We start from the raw sequence: 18,336 nt of genomic DNA, 5'->3' as shown, positions 1-18,336 counted from the left end.
ACTGGTTAAACAGAACTTTACATTTCTAGTCCAACCTAAACCTCCCATGCTGCAATTATTTAAGTCCATTTCTTCTTGTCCTATCATCATAGTTTAAGAGTTTTTCTACTTCGACCCTTTTAGGTACCTGAAAGCTGTTATGTCAACCTTCTGCACACTTCAACCACCTCTATAAAGGTTACTTATGCTTGAGGGCCGGATATTCCCAATGCATTTGTCAAAAGTTCTGACATGGAAAGATGTGTTCATAAAATACCTCCAAAATATAACTGGAAGAGAGCCCCTTCCACATGTTCATCTCCACCTACAATCTAAAGCAGTGGTCCCCAATGCGGTGCCCGCGGGCGCCATGGCACCCACCGGGGCATTTATGTGCGCCCGCTGAAACATCTGGGCTGGCCCCGCCCACAGTGTGCAGCACATGTGTGGTGCCGGCCCTGCGTGATGCCGCCCCGGGTGCAGGGCGTGTGGGCGGCCCCTGCCCCAGGCATGCGGCACATGCGCAGTGCCGGTCCCAGGCGCGTGGGCAGCCCCGCCCCTGGACATGCGGCGCATGCGTGGCCCCACCCCCGAAAGTGCGGCACGTGAGCGGCCCCACCCCTGAACGCCCGGAAGCAACAAAAGGTTGGGGACCACTGATCTAAAGAATGCATGCACCAAACAGGAATGGGCACCACTGGCATGATTTCAGATGGCCTCACAGCAACTGGCTAGGGCTCAAAAGATGCCCATTTACAAGAAGTTGCTGATGTGCCAGCGGCAGAGGTATCTGACTGCTCTTTGCTTTAATTTATCTCCTCTGCTGGTTCCCAGTCTGCTCCTTTGAGGATTTCTCTACACCAGGATTTTTAATAGCATTTTAAACCATCTGTTAAATATAGTTGCAAATTCTAGTGTAGCCTTAGGGTTAAACACAACTATGAACAAATGTATTGGGGTTAGCTCTGGACATAACAATAGGAGAGATTTTGTTCTGCTGGTTGTTTATTGTTTCTGTAATTTATAACAAACCACCTAGGATTTTTGTACAAAAAAGGGAATAATTACAGATATTATCTAGAATCCACTCCAATGCACACAGTTCAACATCAACTGCCGTGTCTTAATTTTTAACATTTCCCTTAAGGACAAAAGTTCAAACATTGGCCACCATGCACAATACAATTATAACAAAGTCAAGGCTTCTCATCCTAGCTGATGAGAGGGGGTGGAGATGACTTTTCACTCCTCCCCATCCTTTTGTCTTCCAGAATACAATGACATGGGATTAGGATACAGGTACTCCTTATCATTCCTTCCCTTCCTGCAACCATTCAAAAAACACCCCACAAAACCCTCGTAGTTTGTCTTGGACTCTTTTGGAAAAAGAGCAACCCTACTGCATTTCCAACAGCTGCATAGAATCTTCCCCGTTGAGAATCATGCAAGGTCCATGCCCCCCCAGGTCTGTTCAGCTCTGACCCAACTTGTCAGAGCAGGGGAATCATGCTGTTGAGTGGTCTGCTTGCTCTGTCTGGCGCTGAAGTGCAGCTGACAAAAAGATTGTTCCCACTATTGCCACTGGACCCCTTCAACTTCCGAACCCATCCCTTCTCTCTTCACACTACCAGCCAAGAAAGTAGGCAAAGGAGAAGTTAAATCAACTACTACTGCAGCTTTCCACCTGACCACATGGATGGAAAAAAAGGACAAAGAAGATCTAATATGCAGAAAGATTAAAATTCTTTGGACCTGACTCCAAAGCCAAAAGGAGAGGTAGAACACCTCCCCCACAAATTGCACTCTCTGGAAACAAGCACAGAATTGCTTAATCTAGAACTGCTAAAGGGTTCCAACCCCAACACATTTTTGAAGAGTATCCAGTCCTAAATTGTAAAATGTTTGGAAACACGTAATGTTAGGTTAAATTTACTACCAAATCAAATTCATTTAAATTTTTAAATATGTATTTGTTCTTTTCATGACACGACAGATATTTCGCTCTGTGGCAGAGTTAAGTATCACAGCAGCCAGAAAGAATTGCCTATGGCTACGTCTACATTGGCACCATCTTGCGTAAATACTCTTTAATGCAAGAGTTCTTGCGTTAAAAGTATTTGCGCAAGAAAGCATCTACACCTGCATGTGCCTTTGCACAAGAGATGTGCTTTTGCGCAAGAGCATCCATGCCAGTGTAGACGCTCTCTTGAGCAAGAAAGCTCTGATGGCCATTTTAACCATAGGGCTTTCTTGTGCAAGAAATTCATGTTGTCTGTCTACACTGGCCTCTTGCACAAGAACAGTTGCGCAAGAGGGCTTATTCCTGAGCAGGAGCATCATAGTTCTTGCGCAAGAAGCACTGATTTCACACATTAGAACGTCAGTGTTCTTGCACAAGAGCTCGTGGCCAGTGTAGACAGGCAGCAAGTTTTGCACAAAAGCAGTTGCTTTTGCGCAAGATCACACCAATGTAGACAGAGCTTAGAGTGATGCTAGGTTGACTGCACAACAGAGAACTCAGGGAGCCAGCAGTAACTTCATAGTTCTGGTTTTTTGCACAAATATCATTAATGATTAGGGGTACACTTGAAGTAGGATGCACAAACTGAACATATTGCTTACACAGGGCAGATCTTGGAACAGAGGTGAATGGGAAGGAAGAGGACAGGAATGTTAGCAGACTAAAGAAGGAAAAGGGCTCCCCCAGAATGTCTGAGGCATTTTTGGCTACAAGGTGGTGTACACTTCACCGCACATTGCATTCATTCAGGGCCTGAGCGTGTTTGCAAGTAAAATGCAGAGTGCATGCAAAGCACATTGGTTGCAAGAAAAGGTTATGGGGTGCATTTCATATAATGCCCAGAGGAAAAAATGTAAAAGGGGGAGGGTGCAAATACTGCACAGAACACCTAGCGAGGGTGTATTGCAGCTTAAGAACGCATTGCAGGCAGCCCCCAGCAAGAGTGTATTGTAAAGGAAAGGGGGAGAGAGGAGCACGGTAGGCACTGCCGAGAGAAGGCTGCATGCACTATTCAGAGGCGGGCTGGGGTGTGGACCGTTCATGCCCTGCTCGCAGGGGTGCCATGCCTAGGGGAGGAGGGACGCGCGGGCAGGGGAGCGCACCCCTCGAGGCAGGGTGGGGCCAACGCCGCAGTCACTCCCCGGAGCGGGGGGGGGGGAGGGGTATATCTGGCGGCAAGGGAGGCGCAGCAGCTGCTCCACGCCAGGGGTCCCGTGCACGCGGAGGCGCGCGCGCGCTGCTGCTGGCGGAGCCCGGGGAGCAGCTCGCGGGCCGGCCCCGCGCGCATCCCCACGGGGGGGGGGGGTGGAACAATCCCACAGACGGCGCGTGCTTTCCTCCCCCTCCCCTCGCGAGGGGGCGCGCGGCTTCCCCGCCCGCGCGCTGCGGCCCCGCAGTCCCAGCATAGGCGGGGGGGAGGGGAGGAAGGCGGGGGCGCGCTCACGCTGGCAACGCCGCGCGGGGGGGCGGGGGCGCGCTCACGCTGGCAGCGCCGGGCGGGGGGGGAGCGGGGCGGGCGGCCGGGCGCTGCCGCCGTCTCCCTGCCGCTGCCGTAACGTCCTGACGCTCCGCAGGGACCCGCTGGCCGGACGGTGCGTGCGGAGGCCCCACGGCGGCGCCGGGCCCGGCTCTTACCTCAGGCTCGGGCTCCCGCCGCCCCGCGCAGGCTCCGGCTCCTTGTTAGGCGGCGGGTGGGAGAAGGGGGGAGCCGGGCTCCGGCGCGCGCCGCTCTGCCCCCCGCGCAGGCGCACGCGGGAGCAAGGCCGCCCGGCTGGGACTTATTTAGCGGGGGCGGCGGAGCCGAGCGGGCTGTGAAATAGGTGCCGGCCTGGCCGAGCGCGCCTGCGCGGCGAGGGAGCGGGCGGCGGCGCGCGCCCCGGGGCCGCAGCCGGCCCCGTCCGCGCGCCAGAGGAGCGCGCGCCCCTCCTGCTGCAGCTGCTGCTGCGACGGGCTCGTGCGTGGGGCCGCCGGCCTGTGCATGCTCCCAGGGCAGCGGGCGTGGGGCGTTGTGCGCGCAGCTGGCGGCCTCCCCGGGGGGGGGGTGCGCGGCCGGGCTGGCCCCTTCCCCGGACGCGCCTCGGGCCCTGGCGCTGCCTTTGTGCAAGCGCCCCGGGGGCGCACGTGCGTTGCCTTTGTGCAGGCTTTGCACCTGGGCCGGCATGGCGCGGGGGAGGGTCGCCCCAAGGGGCTCTCGCAGGGGTGGCCGGTTTGTGGAAGGGGTGGTGGTTCTCGGCACACCCCTCCCACGTCCAAAGCACCCCCCCCCCCCCAAGCTCCCTGTAAGCTGGGCGATTGGGCAGCCACCCAAGAAGAGATTCAGATGCCGCCCAGCTGATGAGCAAAGTGAGGCGGTGCTACTGGTGGTGCACTCAGTGTGCAGAATAAAATTTATTTCACGCACTGAAATGAGAGGGTGTGGACTGTCACGTGTGGTACCCTCCTCTGTCAATGGCTCCTAGTGGAGGAGGTTGTCTCTGAACACAGCTGGCTGCATGCACCCCCTCCCCCCAAACACACACACAGTTTCCGGTGGGCTACAGGGGCACTCCAGGGGCACTCCGGGTACCTCTAGATTTACATCCCTTTTCTTGAAAAAGGTATGTAAATGAGACACTTCAAAATTGCAAAAGAAGCCAGGATTTACATTTCCCATGCTCCATTTGCATAATGGTGGCCCTGGGGTTTTTTCGAAAAGGGGCTTTTTGAAAGAAAAACGGCTGTTTAGACGGGGATCGTTTGGAAATAAAACCCCTCACTTTTTCAGGAGTACAGGATCTTTCAAAAAAGGGTTTTATTTTCGAACAATCATCTAAACAGCTGTTTTTCTTTCGAAAAGCCCCTTTTCGAAAAAACCGTGACCGCCATTATGCAAATGAAGCATGGGAAAATTGAATCCTGGCTTCATTTGCAATTTTGAAGTGTCTAATTTACATCCCTTTTTCGAGAAAAGGGATGTAATCTAGATGTACCCTTGGGGTGGGGGCAGCATGCAGAGGCACACACCTGCTGCAGAAGCCCTGCTGTGCTGCTAGTGGTGGTGGGGGGACCTTAGGCTGTTTAAATTTCCTGGGGGCCACAGGTGGGACACGTGGAGGAGATGTGGGGCAGGGGGGAGGCTGGCAAGGCTGGGGGAGAGAGCTGGCCCTGGTCTTTGCTTGAGTGGGGCCTTGGAGTCAAGAATATTCCTATTGCCTGGACACCATGGGCCCATATAGTTTGCCACCCCAGATGTGATATTAGAATGCCACAAATGACCTTGCAGCCTCCCATTCTGGGCCTTACCCCGTTAGAGCTTGCAATGTGGGAAAATTAATGGGCAGCTAGTATTTGTTGGTGATGTAATTTTTTTTTAATATGAAGCAGCCTTGGTAAGGCACTTGGAGAGCTGCACTGCTAGCTATAATAATCCACAAATGTCACATGTCCACCAAGGGTACAGCTAGACTGGGGGGTGGGGTTCCGAAAAAACTCCACCACATCCAGGGAACGTGTTTGCTCTTCTGCCTTTTTTTTTCCCCTTCCCAGAAGAGCAAACGTGCTTCTTTGGAAACTGCTGCATTCCTCGTTCTATGAGGAAGAAAGGGACTTTCGAAAGAGAGGTATTTTTCTGACATTTGGTGCAGTCTAGTTGGGCCAAATGTCGGAAAAGCCTCTTCCGACAAAAGAATCGGAAAAAGGTATGCAAAATGCGGAGCGCATTTTGCGTACCTTTTTCCGACAAAAACTTGTCTAGCTGTACCCTAAAATTTAAAATACTAAGTTTAAATCTGGTTCATACATGGGCCCTTTTCAGCATAGTGTCTGATTACCTTCCAGAGGTGTGTGAGGTGAGTAATGTCGTGTGGTTCTCCCTTTTCTTTCCAGTACATTTTTGGTTTGTTGGTGTGATGTCTGCTCTGCTACATGTATGTGTACATACTGAAGGCAAAGCTTAAAAAAAAAGTTCACCTTGCATTTGGAACAGGAAGTAAAGATGCCTAAAGTGGTTCTTGAATCCTTGAAGTTTGCTCCAAGACCTGTGACAGGCTCCTGAGAGTTTCTTTTCTCTCCAGCACAACTGAATTTTACTGTGTGAATGACAGCTCCCTCCTGCCTGGCCTGACTCCCAAGGAGTGGCGCTGTCAGTAATACCTGAGCATCAGGCTATTAGTTAAGTATTGTAGGCCTTGGCCATCCAGTCTCTTGAAGACTAGAACAGATGTAGGTTTATCACTCGGGCTGTGGATTAATTGCAGTTAACTCACATTTCCGTTTACCTCCTACAAGTACTCTAGTGTGATCTCTTTACCATAAGAGTGCAACATATACATGTAGATTGTTACCTAACTGCACTCAAAAACAGAACAGTGTCAAACTTTAAGCTTTCAAATCCATTCAGTCCTCCTTGTTCAGCCAGTCATTAAGGCAAACAGGTTTGTTTACATTTGCAAGAGTTAACGTTGCCCCTTTACAGTGTTACCTGAAAGTGAAAACAGGCGTTCTTGTGGCACTTTAATAGCAGGCATTGCAAGGTATATACATGCCAGATACACTAAACATTTGTATCTCCTTAATGCATTGGCCACCATCACAGTCCATGCTGACGATGCTTGCTAAACAAATCATGTGTTAATTAAATTTGTGACCGAACTCCTTGGAGGAGAATTCCATCTCCTCTATGTTACACACATTCTGCCATATATTTCAGGTTATAGCAGTCTTGGATGATGAGTCAGCACAATTTTCATTTTTAGAACACTTTCACTGTAGATTTGACCCAAACACAGAAGATATTCATGTGAGATTTCTAAAGACAGCTACAGTATCTGACCAGAGGTTTAAGAATCTGAAATGCCTTCCAAAATCTTAGGGACAAGATACTTTTATAAGTCTTAAAAGAACAACACTCTGCTGGAGAAAGTAGAGAAGTGAGAGATTAACCAGTTCCCTCTGAGATATTTGGCATTGACCACTGTCGGTAGACAGGATACTGGGCTAGATGGATCTTTGGTCTGACCCAGTACGGCTGTTCTCATGGTCTAACCTAGGAGTGGGCAAAAGGGCCCACCAAGAAAGTTGATCCGGCCCGTGGCAGCCCTACCATTCCCTCCGCCCCCAGGCCAATCAGCTCCAGCCCCAGACGAGAGTGGTCAGTCCCCAGCCCAGATCCTGTTTTAGTCAATTAACCAGTTAAACATTAGGTTAAGCTAACATTTAACCGGTTAACTGATTTTACAAAATTGGAACCACCAAAAAAGAAAATCAGACTTCTGCTGGTGGCATCTGACTTGATGAAAATGAACATGTATTGGTCTGCACTGCTTTGGATCATTATTGGGAAGGACTAGTTACCAGCATTGGATGCAGGTCCTCTGGAATGGTGGTTGCAGTGTGAAGGGATATACACACGCTTTAGTGTATCTGGCACCTAAATATTTTGTGATGCTTGCTACAACAATGCCATGTAAATGCCTGTTATCACTTTTAGGTGACATTTTAAACAAGAAATGGGCAGCATTATTTCCTGCAAATGTAAACAAACTTGTTTTCTTAGCAGTTGGCTGAGTAAGAAGTAGGACTGAGTGGACTTTAGGCTCTAAAGTTTTACATTGTTTTATTTTTCAATGCAGTTGCTTTTTGGACACAAGTCTACATTTGTAAGTTCAGTTTTCATGGTAAAGAGATTGCACTACAGTACTTGTAATGGGGGAATTGAAAATACTATTTTTATAGTGAAAAATATTAGTAATAATATAGTGAGCACTATACACTTCATATTTGCTGTTGTAATTGAAATAAAAATATTTGAAAAGGTAGGAAACATTCCAAATATTTAAATAAATGGTATTCTATTATTGTTTAACAGCACAATTAATCACAATTTTTAAAAAATTGTAATTGCTTGACTGCCTTAGTTATCACCTTTGAAATGCAAAATAAATAAATAAATAAATAAATAAAATCCACTGCAACCACTAGCAACTTGGCAATGCCCCCTTCAACAGCCACTAATAGTGATTCAACCCCCCCATGCGCGCACACGCACACACACACACACAGACTGCCTTCATGTTGCTGAGCAGATAGCTGCTGTGTTTTCAACCGTTTTATTCTCTTATTGCTGAAACAGTGGAAGTTGGAGCACTGTGGCATCTTTAGCTGCACATAGAAACTTTTAACAATATTCCACTGCATTGTGGGAATAATGCAAATTTTTAGACCTATGTAAAAAAAACAAAGAAATGTGGCATATTAAATTATTTTTCTGGTAAATCCATTAAAAAAAAAACGTGGGCAGGCTGGTGAAACCGGGGGGGGGGGGGGGGGGCATGACAGAATTGCTGGGCCTCTGGTCAAGGTGGGGGCAAGTCAGTCTCCTTACTCTTGGATAGGGCAGGGCCATGAGCGGAAGGGGGAGGGAGCAGCCAGCTCTCAGCGTCTCCTGGACCACGTGGCACCGCGCCTCCGCCCCAGCCCACCCTTAGCGCTGCCTGGAATGCACCACCTGGGCTCCGGCAGTGATTTTAAAAGCCCAGGACTCCGGCTGCTTCTGCTGCCCAGTAGCTGTAGCTGGAGGCTTTGAATTAAAAAACAGCAAAAGGCTCCTGGAATCCTGGCTCCAAAGCTACCACGTTGCCTGGTAGCTCCCCCAGCTTGCTGAGGCTATTTAAAATGCCTGCTGCTCTGGCCTCCCGGAGTAACATCCCCACTGGAAACCATGAGCCATTTAAATAGGATCCTGCTCCTGAGCCATTGCCTGGAAATTCGGTGGCACGAGCAGCCAGGATATAAATAGAAAGCAGCCAGATGCAGTCCCTGGGCCAGATTAAAGTGTTAGGTGGGCCGGATCCGGCCCCTGGGCCGCATCTTGCCCAGCCCTGATGTATATTCTATGGCCTGTGGCTTTCAGTTCAGAAGCTAGTTTACAGGGGCTTCCTGGATGTTTCCTTAGAGCCTGTTCTTGTAAGACCCTGAACTTCGGATATGGTTGAAGTCAATAGGCACCCTGGGGTTCCCCATATTCCAGGAGACAGCGCCTTTCCAAGGAGATCTGAGTAGATAACAAGTGCAACATTTTTGAATGAGGCTGCTTTTTTTTTTTTTTTTTTTTTTTAAAGGTAAAAGCTACTTCTGCTGAGCTGAGTATGGGCCAGCACTTCAAAAATGTGTGTAGATTTCCCAGAATTTTAACCTTTTTTTTGACAACTATTGAGTCTTTGTCCCTCTTTCCTCATGAACGGGCTTTGAGCTTCTCACGTCTCCAAGGATAAGGTAAAAGAACAGCATTATCTGCACTGAACTGTTTAGTTTTTCTGCTAGAGCATGTAGTCAAATTACAGATCTGGGGGATGTCTTTAAGGATGTGCAATAATCACTATTTAGCCAACAATGACCTAGACTCCACACTTTCCCTTGAGCCAGTTTTTTCTTCAGCTGAGTTATTTTCCCAACAAGGACCATATTAAGAGAAACGGAGGCGTGTGGTTCCATACCAAGTTTATTTCTTTTTGTTTTTCATAATCACTTCTTTTGCACAACAACAACCTCAAGTTGACAATTAAAAGCATGTGGTAGACCTACAGGAACCGGGCAAGGCTCCGTTACAGTGATGGAAAGTCTGTTCAGAACACCATTTACAGTATCTTATTGAGCGGTCTAGTTGGGGAGAACAAAAATAGCACGCACTGGGCGGTGAGGAGTGAATCCTGCGCAAGGCCAATGACATTTGTACCCACACTGGCTCCAGCGAGAACACAAGGGCAGTCCTGGGGAGCTGAATGCGCCCGTTGTTTAACTTTGGTCTTTGCCAGGAGGTGACGGACGCTGAAATAGTGATACTACTCAGCCCTGGAAGAGAGCTTTCCATCTTCGGAGTGCTGGGCAGGCGTTCGCTTGTTAATCCTCACAATACCCCTGGGAGGTGGAGCATCATTCTTATCCCCATGTTACAAAACAGGGAACTGAGACACACAGAGCGATGGAGGGTGCATCTACACTGCGGGGAGAACTGTGGCAGCAAGCCTCAGAATCTGGGTCATGCGGGGAAGAGTTACAGCAATGCAGCCATGCCTGATTGGGCAGGGCCTCTGGCTCTCCGGGACTGAGTGGCAATGGCTCCTCTCCTTTTAGCCAGGCAGTGCCAGCCCAAGTCAGATTATCTGAGCTGGGAGACTGCTGTGGCAGGCTTTTTGTTTTTTCCAGTGTAGCTAACCCCAGGTGACTTGCCCAAGGCAGCCCAGAAACCAGGCATTTTTGGCTGCAATTCCTGTGTTCAAATGGCAAAGGATCCAACGAAGGAGGTTACCTCCTCATCCCCGGGGAGCTCTGGGTTATAGAAACCTAAATGTTGGCCTGTGCCCCTCCTCTACATTACTTAGAGCCCTGTACAGAGATGGAGTGAATTGTCATGGCATCCCTAGCATGGTTAGCACTAAGTCAGGTGTGACCAACCTGAGCCTGAGAAGGAGCCACCGTTTACCAATGTGCATTGCCAAAGAGCTACAGTAATTTGTCAGCAGTTCCCATCAAGTGCCTCCTCTCCCGCTTCCAGCATCTTTTGCCCACCAGCAGCCCCACCGATCAGCGCCTCCTCTTCCTTCCCCCCGCCTCTTGCCCACTGCAGTCAGCTGTTTCATGGAACTCAGGAGGCGCTGTGGGGGAGGGAAGGAACGAGGGCACAATATGCTTGGAGGAGGAGGTGGAGCCAGGAGTTGAGCACTGGAAAGTTGGCACCTGTAGCTGCAGCCCTGGAGTCAGTGCCTGAACAAGGAGCCACATATTAACCTCAGAAGAGCCACTGGTAGCTCTAGAGCCACAGGTTGGCCACTCCTGCACTAAGTGTCTATAGCACCATAAACAGCCGTTCCCTGATTCTTGTTTCAAGTCTGATGTGGTGCTGTGTGGGCCTATGCATAGAGTGTATACACGTGCATGTCTGTGCACGCTCACACAGCACCGCTGCAAGTGGGCACAGACCACAATGCTGCTTAATGGAATGAAAGAAGTTACATGAGACAACAACGTTAAACAGAACCAGGGAAGAGATTCTCGCTGGTCCGTGCAAGAGAAAACCCCTCTGACATTTACATTTTACGGGAGGTGAAGCAGTGTCACCGCTCTGATGGTAACATGCATGCAATTGTGAATTGCCGAGGGCACTGAAAGGCTAGCACTTGGGGTAACTCTCACTCCCTTACTGTGGCAAGGTTTGTTGGGAGACCCAACAAAAGCATGGAGTGAGAAATTCCCAACAGATATGAAGGAGGCGCACTCCATTGTAAGTGTATGAGCCATCTAGCCCGGAGAAGACCACTTTAAAGCCAAATCTGAACACTTGCTCCAAGCAAGCAAGAAGGTCTAGTATTTGGAGAATGAGGCAGGCTGTTCTAGTTCTTGCCCCAGAATTGTTAATCATCAAGATGCTTGTGCCGGCTGGGAAATAAACTATCTTCGGGTTTATGTTCCTTTTCCTGCAGAGCACAGCAATCCTTAGAGCTTGCCTAGGAGCACAGGAAGGGAGCTAAGAATGTGCAACATGCATGCACACACTGTTAGGCCTTTTGCCACTTCAGCTCTCTGTCACCCCTGAAATATCCACTAGGCTAAATTCTCTGCTGGTGTAAATATTGGCTTCAGTTAAGCTGCACCTAAAGAGAATGTGGCCCAAACTAGATATGCTGTAACACAGTCATATAGACGATTAGAGTTGGAAGAGACCTCGGGAGTCTAGTCCAACCCCTGCTCAAAGCAGGACCAACCCAACTCAATCATCCCAGCCAGGGGTTTGTCAAGCCAGGACTTAAACACCTCTAAGGATGGAGATTCCACCATCTCCCTAGGGAACCATCCCAGTGCTTCCCCACCCTCCTAGGGATTTTTTTTCCTGATATCCAGTTTAGAACTGCCATACTCCAGCTTGAGTCCATTGCTCCTCATTCTGTCATCTGCCACCACTGAGAACAGCCTGGCTCCATCCTCTTTGGAACCCCTCTTCAGGTAGCTGAAAGCTGCTGTCATATCCTGCCCCTCTCACTCTTCTCTCCTGCAGACTAAATAAGTAGCTATGCTCTTACATGTGGCCACTAACAGCAAGTGTAGTCAGAAATTCCCATCAATGAGTGTCTAAGGGGATTGCAGCACTGCAGCAAAACACCCACGTCTGGCCTTTGTCGGCTAAGTTTGCTTGCTGGCCTCAGGCTCTGGGGCTCTAAAACTACAGTGTAGACATTCAGATTTGGACTGCAGCATGGGCACTGGGACCCTGTGATGAACATACCCATATTCTATAGCCTTGCAGCCTGAGACAAGGGAGCCCAGACACCTGACGCAGGCAAGCTGCAGGTATTGTATTGCAAAGTTCATAGATCTTGAAAGACCATTGAAGAATCTTGAGCCCAGGCCTTAGAAATGATGTCCCAGGAATTTGTAAATTGCATGCTATGGACTATACCTAAAGATGGCAACAAATGGAATAGCAAGAAACACAAAGCGTGATGGAAATAGGATGGAGTTCTATTGAGGATGGGGGTAAGAAACTGCTGTGCAGCCACTGCCTGCTCGCTAGCAATCCTGGGAAGTCCACAGGAATGAAATCATTGTGAGCAGAGGGGGATTTTTGAACGGAAGATCAAAGAAGCGTGTGATGCTCTCAGGCACAGCGTTTATTCAGGCATCGGTCATTAACCTCTGCAGCCTGGGCTGTGCAAACGTTGTGTCTGCAGTGCGAGCGGGATGTCCCTCTAAGCAACAGGAATTCCATTTCAGAGGCACACAGCCAAAATCAAACCCAGCTCCCTGGTACTTCCAGTGGCCCTGCACAAACTCCTTTCCCTGACATTCGGTCGCATGGGGCAGACGCAGCTCCATGTTGTACCTGATTCACCTGAGCACACCAGACAAGCATGTCTCCCTGATATGACATCTCCCGTCAGATGTAAGAAACCTTTCCCTGACATGACTGATGCAAACCTCTACCTGACACATCCCTATTTCTCTGCATGGGACGAAAGTTTATCTGGCACTACTGCATTTTCCTGACACCCCCACGGTACTACTCAGCACCGAAGGGATTAAGGTGAAGAAAATGAGGTTCCTAGCTCTCCTGCCTGCAGAGCTGTATGTCCTGGGCACCTCCCTGGCTAGGCCTTTTGTGTGTCACCAATGTGAGTGTTCGTCAGGAAAGCTATTACAAGAATCAGTCTTCATATGAGATCAGAATTGATCTATCACTGTATGGAGGAGCTCACCTGTGAGCTTCATCTGTCACTGTGTGGAGATGACCATGGAAGTCTGAGATGGAAGATACAAGCGGGGGCAAAAACTGAGACCTGGTGACTGTAAGGACAAGGGAAGGAAGGTCCCTAACAAAGAACAGTCTGCAGCTATCCACTTGCTTCTCCATCGTACGTATCCCCATCCAGTCTCTCGGGGTGCATCTACACTGCACCCGTCACTCAAAATAAGCAACGCAATTTGAGCTACAGAAATTGCATCGCTTATTTCGAGTGTATTCCGAAATAGCTTATTTTGATAGAGCGGTATTCCGAAATGTCCCTTAATCCTCGTGGAACGACGTTTACAGGGACCTCAGAATAGCAAGCCGGTTATATTTCGAAAGCTATTTCAAAATAACGGGCTTGTTTAAAAGAGGTGAAATAGCTGTTTTGGGATACCAGAAGTATCCTGAAATAGTGCTGCTGTCTGGACACACCCTCAGTGTAGGTCCATGATTACAGGGAATAGACTGGACCACCTGCCCAAAGGCAGGGTTGGATTAATGCAAAAGTACACCCAGCTCCATAACATTCTAGGCCTCTGTTTGAAACATCACCCCTCTTATTAGATTTGTTTTCTGACCCACTTCTGGAATGGATTCTCCCAGTTCCCACCCACCCTGCCTGAAGGACTCTTCATCTGCCTTCTACTCCCAAGTCCCTGATTCGCCTCCCACGTAGCCCAGCCAGCTCAGCAGGCAACAAACAGTTGTGCACTGTGCCGCCACTTGCCTCTCCAAAGTACTGCTCTCTCTGGGCCTGCATCCCAAAGCCCCAGGCATCCTGCCTTCACCTGGCCCTGCCTCCAAATTCTTTCTGAGCCCAGTGGATAATCAGAGTGGAAATGGTTGTTTCTCATTTGTTTTAATCTCATGCTCATGAGTACATGTCTGATCATCATCATCATAGTACCAAAAACAGTATTTACAACAAGCTTGAGGTCAGAATTACACACCAAGCAAACACTCAGCACTACAGAGTAGGACGGGGTTAATATCTTGCAGACATCTTCTCAGCTCCCACCGGTGTGAGACACGGACGTTTGACAGTTTCAACCATTTCTTACACACAAACATTTTATTTATTTATTCATTAACTTTTTAAAATTTATTGTCACTATATGGATGAGATGATTCTGGCGGTGATTCCGCAGTATACACAGATGCTTACCCTAAGACAACTGCTACTTATAAACTGATGGTTAGCTACGGTTAAGAAATTCAACCCTCAGTTTCCATTCCTTTGCCCCACCCTGCCCTGAACATGCTTCATGGCCCTGGACACTCCTGGGGCCCATTAACAGTCCTGCCCTTTCTCTGACCTTAGCAGAGGGGTGTGTGAGTAAATGTGCTCTACCTTACGGAGCAGAGTTTTCCCTTCCTATCCAGAAACATGCTGTGGCCATAGAGAGATCTTCTCTAGTTAAAAGGAGGATTTATTCTCTGGGGCTGTTTACTCTACAAGGTTTTTGCGCAAAAACCAGGGGAGCATCCACACCTCAAGCCCGTTTTTGCGCAAGTAAATCGACAGAACAGAGGGCTTTTGCTGGTAGAGTTATTTCTCTCCCCACGAGGAATAACTCCTTTTTGCGTTACAGTTCTTGCGCAAAAAGGCAGGAGTGGACCCCCGGAAGGGGTTTGCGCAAGAAACCCCTATGGGAAAAAGCACAGGTGCTATGATGGCCATTTTCCAAATGGCCATCAGAACTTTCTTGCGCAAGTGCGTCCATGCAGTGTGGATGCTCTCTTGTGCAAAAGCACATTGCTTTTGAGATGCACTTTGAGGTCTAGACGCGCTTTTGCGCAAGAAGGTTTTGCACAAGAATTCGTCCGCAAAAGGCTTCTTGTGCAAAAACCCTGCAGTGTAGACAAAGCCTGGTAGATGAGGGAGAGGCAAGCAACCTTACATTCAGCAGCAGCTGCCACTTCTTTACCACATTTTGGGGGTTTTGTGACTAGTTGCTACCCGTCAGGTTTGGGGTATGGCAGATTCCTTTCACAGTGCCAGATCCTGGCAGACGGAAAGTTTGAAGCTTCCGAACTCAGCAAATATTTGTTGCAAGGGGGGCACAAGGGGAACTTAAACCAAATAGGAAATCCCCATCGGCTTTGGTCTCTTGACACCACCTGGCATTCCAGCCCTGCTTATCCCGGTTCTGGTTTGTGGTGCCCCTTGGCGCCCACCTTACTGCACAACTGCCAGGAACCGCGGTGTGTAAAAGGAAGCTGTATATATACATATGCACTGCACCCAGGAGCCTAGTCACTTGCACAAGTTATTTCCTGGGTGACATTGCCTCCGCAGAGCCCCACTGGGGGTATGTCTACACTTGCTCCCTAGTTCGAACTAGGGATGCAACTGTACCTGACTGAAATTGCTAATGAAGCGGGGATTTAAATATCCCACGCTTCATTAGCATAATCTCGCCCGCACCCTATTCTGCTCGCCAGCTGATTCGAACCAGGAAGTGCGCTCCGGGATATGTTAGTTCAAATCAAACCCCTTGGTTCGAACTAGAGTTACTCCTCATTTTTTGCTTCATTAGCAATTTCGGTTGGCTACATTTGCATCCCTAGTTCGAACTAGGGAGCAAATGTGGACGTACCCTGGAGGAGGAATGTGCCTCAGCTCTAATGTGGCTTTTTGAAGGCAATGTGTGTAAAGCGCCCCTGTTACTAGCACATAATCTCCTGTCCCTGTGTTAGCCGGTTAGTTCATCCTGGGTTTGCAACAGCATTAGAAGGGAGGATGAATTTCAGTCCATGACTCCTTCCCATATCTGTGCCTGTATTCCTGCTCCCATGGTCTTGCCCTGGAAACACTGGGCTGGGCTGGACGAAAGGTACCAGTATGCTGCCGAGGTGGGTGGAAGGAATCTGTGAGGCTCCATGTTCCAAAGGAAAAAGAGCTGCCAAGTTCTCCTCCACAGAACCCTCCCACTGGGGAATGCTCTTGTGCACGCCGAATCCTGCACAAACACCCTACAACACGTCTTCTCTGCAGCTGAGACTATGCCGTCTTTCTCGCACTTTAACCACAGACCTAAAAATGCCAGCTGATGTATCAAGTCAGATTCAGATCTGGCACTGAGTGTCTGCCACTCTATTCCCCCCTCCGGGATAGAAGGGCAGACTCCTTATGGCTCAGCTCATAATCTGCTTTACTGCAACCATCTTTGTAAACAGTGAGCTGTTTACAAAGGATAGGATAGGCCGCCGGGGTATGTAGTTATATCAGAAACCATTACCGGCCCCTCCCTCCAGGTATGGCAGCACTCTGGTAATCTCAGCCTGTATGTTTCATGACACTGGGATTCCCCTGTGAGAGTGAGATGAATGAAAACTTCACATTTCAACCTCCATGACTACAATAGAAGCAGGGACACAAACATCTCCTAACCCTGCCTGTCCTCTCCCTGGCAGCATCCCCCACCGCTCTGCACAAACATCTCCTAACCCCGCCTGTCTTCTCCCTGGCAGCACCTCCCCTCCCCGTCTTTTCCAAAGCTGCCACTCTGGATACACTGTTGCAGAGATCAGTGTGCCCTTTCCTATAGTGTGAGGATGAAGAGCTAGAGCTTTTGGGTTCATTCTGTGATCTTTGGTCCAAATGTCTCTCCTGTAATGGTACTGAAGAGTCACATCTATCTTTGGGAAGAGGGAACAAGGATTCTCCCAAATTAGAGTTTCTCTAACAGCCAGTGGCCCAGCTGACAGCCAGACGCCCTTTCTACGTTTATTTATTTACTTACTGCAGCAAAATGTGGTTGTTTGTGGAAAGCCTCTGGAGACTGAGCTGCCCTGATTATCCACAGGAGCAGGTTCGACACAGGCAGTAACAGTTTAGGCTTTCCTGATACCGCTTAGTCAGTGTCCCCCAGCCTTGCCTCTACAATGGAGAGGGTTGCTCAGGCTACGGGCTTATTCAGTCATGGCCAGCTAGGATGTCCACTAATGCCTATGGTGACAGTATTGTTGGTGATGTGGGCTTTGGTCTGTGACCCCCCCAGCTGATTGCACATGGGCTCCCAAAGTGCCTTCTGAAAGTAACAACTAAGTCACTACCTACCTTGTCCGGCGTCAAACCAGTGACCCAAGGTGAAAGGCTCTGCATGACATAACCAATTCCTTGAGCCATCTGGTCCCTTTCTCCATCTGCTGGGAAATAATGGATCCATTAACCACTCCCTCCCTAGGAAGAAATCCTCACTATGTACTGCCTTTTGCCTGGACACTGATATCTGGCTCAGAGCAAACGCCAAGAGTAGTAAAAGCTCCTGATAGGAAATCCATATTTCCACGACACTGCTGGTTGAATTTATTAATATCTGAATTCTTTACATCAGTTTAAGAAAGATTTTTTTTTTAAAAAAGAACAAACTCCCAAAGAGAAGCTGATTGATTGGTTATTGACTAATTCTATACTTCATATGAACTAGCTGCTATTCTGCTTAGAGGTAACCTATGGCCTGTGATCCCCCACAAGTACTGAACAGTTAAGGATGGAGAGAGAGAAGCGTGTAGCTAGGGAACTAACACCAGAGGGTGGGGGGAACTAGGGAACCAAATGTTGCATCCAGACAAACAAAATAAAATGTGTTGGGTTGGTTGATTTGTTTGTTATCAGGAACCAGGTGCTGGATGTGTAGAAAAGCCCTTTATCCAGAGATCTCCTCCCGCTGTTCCTTGTTCCTGCGCACTTCAGCTGCATGCAGTTCCTGCAAAGACACGGAAAGGGTTACAGGGGTGGGGCAGGGGATGGGACTCGATGACCTCGAGGTCCCTTCCAGTCCTAGTATTCTATGATTCTATTCTATGATTCCCAACTGTTGGGCCACGTCGCTGGGCCGCAAACCACTGGTGGCTGGGCCACTGCGGCTGTCGGAGCTCAAGCCGGCTGTTCCCAGTGGCTCACTTCCAGCACTTGTGGTGGCTCAGGCGGCGGCAGCAGGAAGCGTCTCCCTTCCTCATCCTCAGTCCGCGCTTGGGAAGGGAGGGGCCCGAAGAAGGAGTGCCGCTCTTTCTGCCCACAGGCAGTTACGGCCACGCTCCCTAGAGGGGCAGCCTCGCTCTGGTGAGTGCGGGG

The 18,336-nt window shown here is 49.2% G+C and overlaps 2 protein-coding genes across 11 annotated transcripts in view; both read right to left on the bottom strand.

Annotated features, from left to right (window-relative positions):
• Positions 1–3,805, bottom strand: part of GMEB2 (glucocorticoid modulatory element binding protein 2) — a 50,863-nt gene extending 47,058 nt beyond the window's left edge. For 2 of the 9 annotated variants that reach the window (XM_025189347.3, XM_075900934.2), the window contains exon 1: positions 3,635–3,803. The gene's annotated coding sequence lies outside the window, so the exon portion shown is untranslated. Of the gene's footprint in view, positions 1–3,634 lie in introns of all 9 variants that reach the window. The other 7 variants (XM_075900940.2, XM_075900941.2, XM_075900936.2 and 4 more) reach the window with 6 other exon arrangements.
• Positions 3,806–9,463: 5,658 nt separating this feature from the next.
• The window catches only part of STMN3 (stathmin 3), a 63,425-nt gene continuing 54,552 nt past the window's right edge, over positions 9,464–18,336 (bottom strand). For both annotated transcript variants that reach the window (XM_075900955.2, XM_075900958.2), the window contains one exon: positions 9,464–17,968. In XM_075900955.2, coding sequence (XP_075757070.1) covers positions 17,909–17,968 — 60 coding nt within the window. In that variant the 3' untranslated portion in view covers positions 9,464–17,908. The remainder of the gene's footprint in view (positions 17,969–18,336) is intronic.

The sequence above is a fragment of the Pelodiscus sinensis genome, chromosome 17, assembly GCF_052426305.1.
Source record: "Pelodiscus sinensis isolate ZL-2025 chromosome 17, ASM5242630v1, whole genome shotgun sequence".
NCBI lineage: Eukaryota > Metazoa > Chordata > Testudines > Trionychidae > Pelodiscus > Pelodiscus sinensis.
Note: the sequence above shows the minus strand (reverse complement) of the source record. Positions and strands in the feature narration are given on the sequence as shown.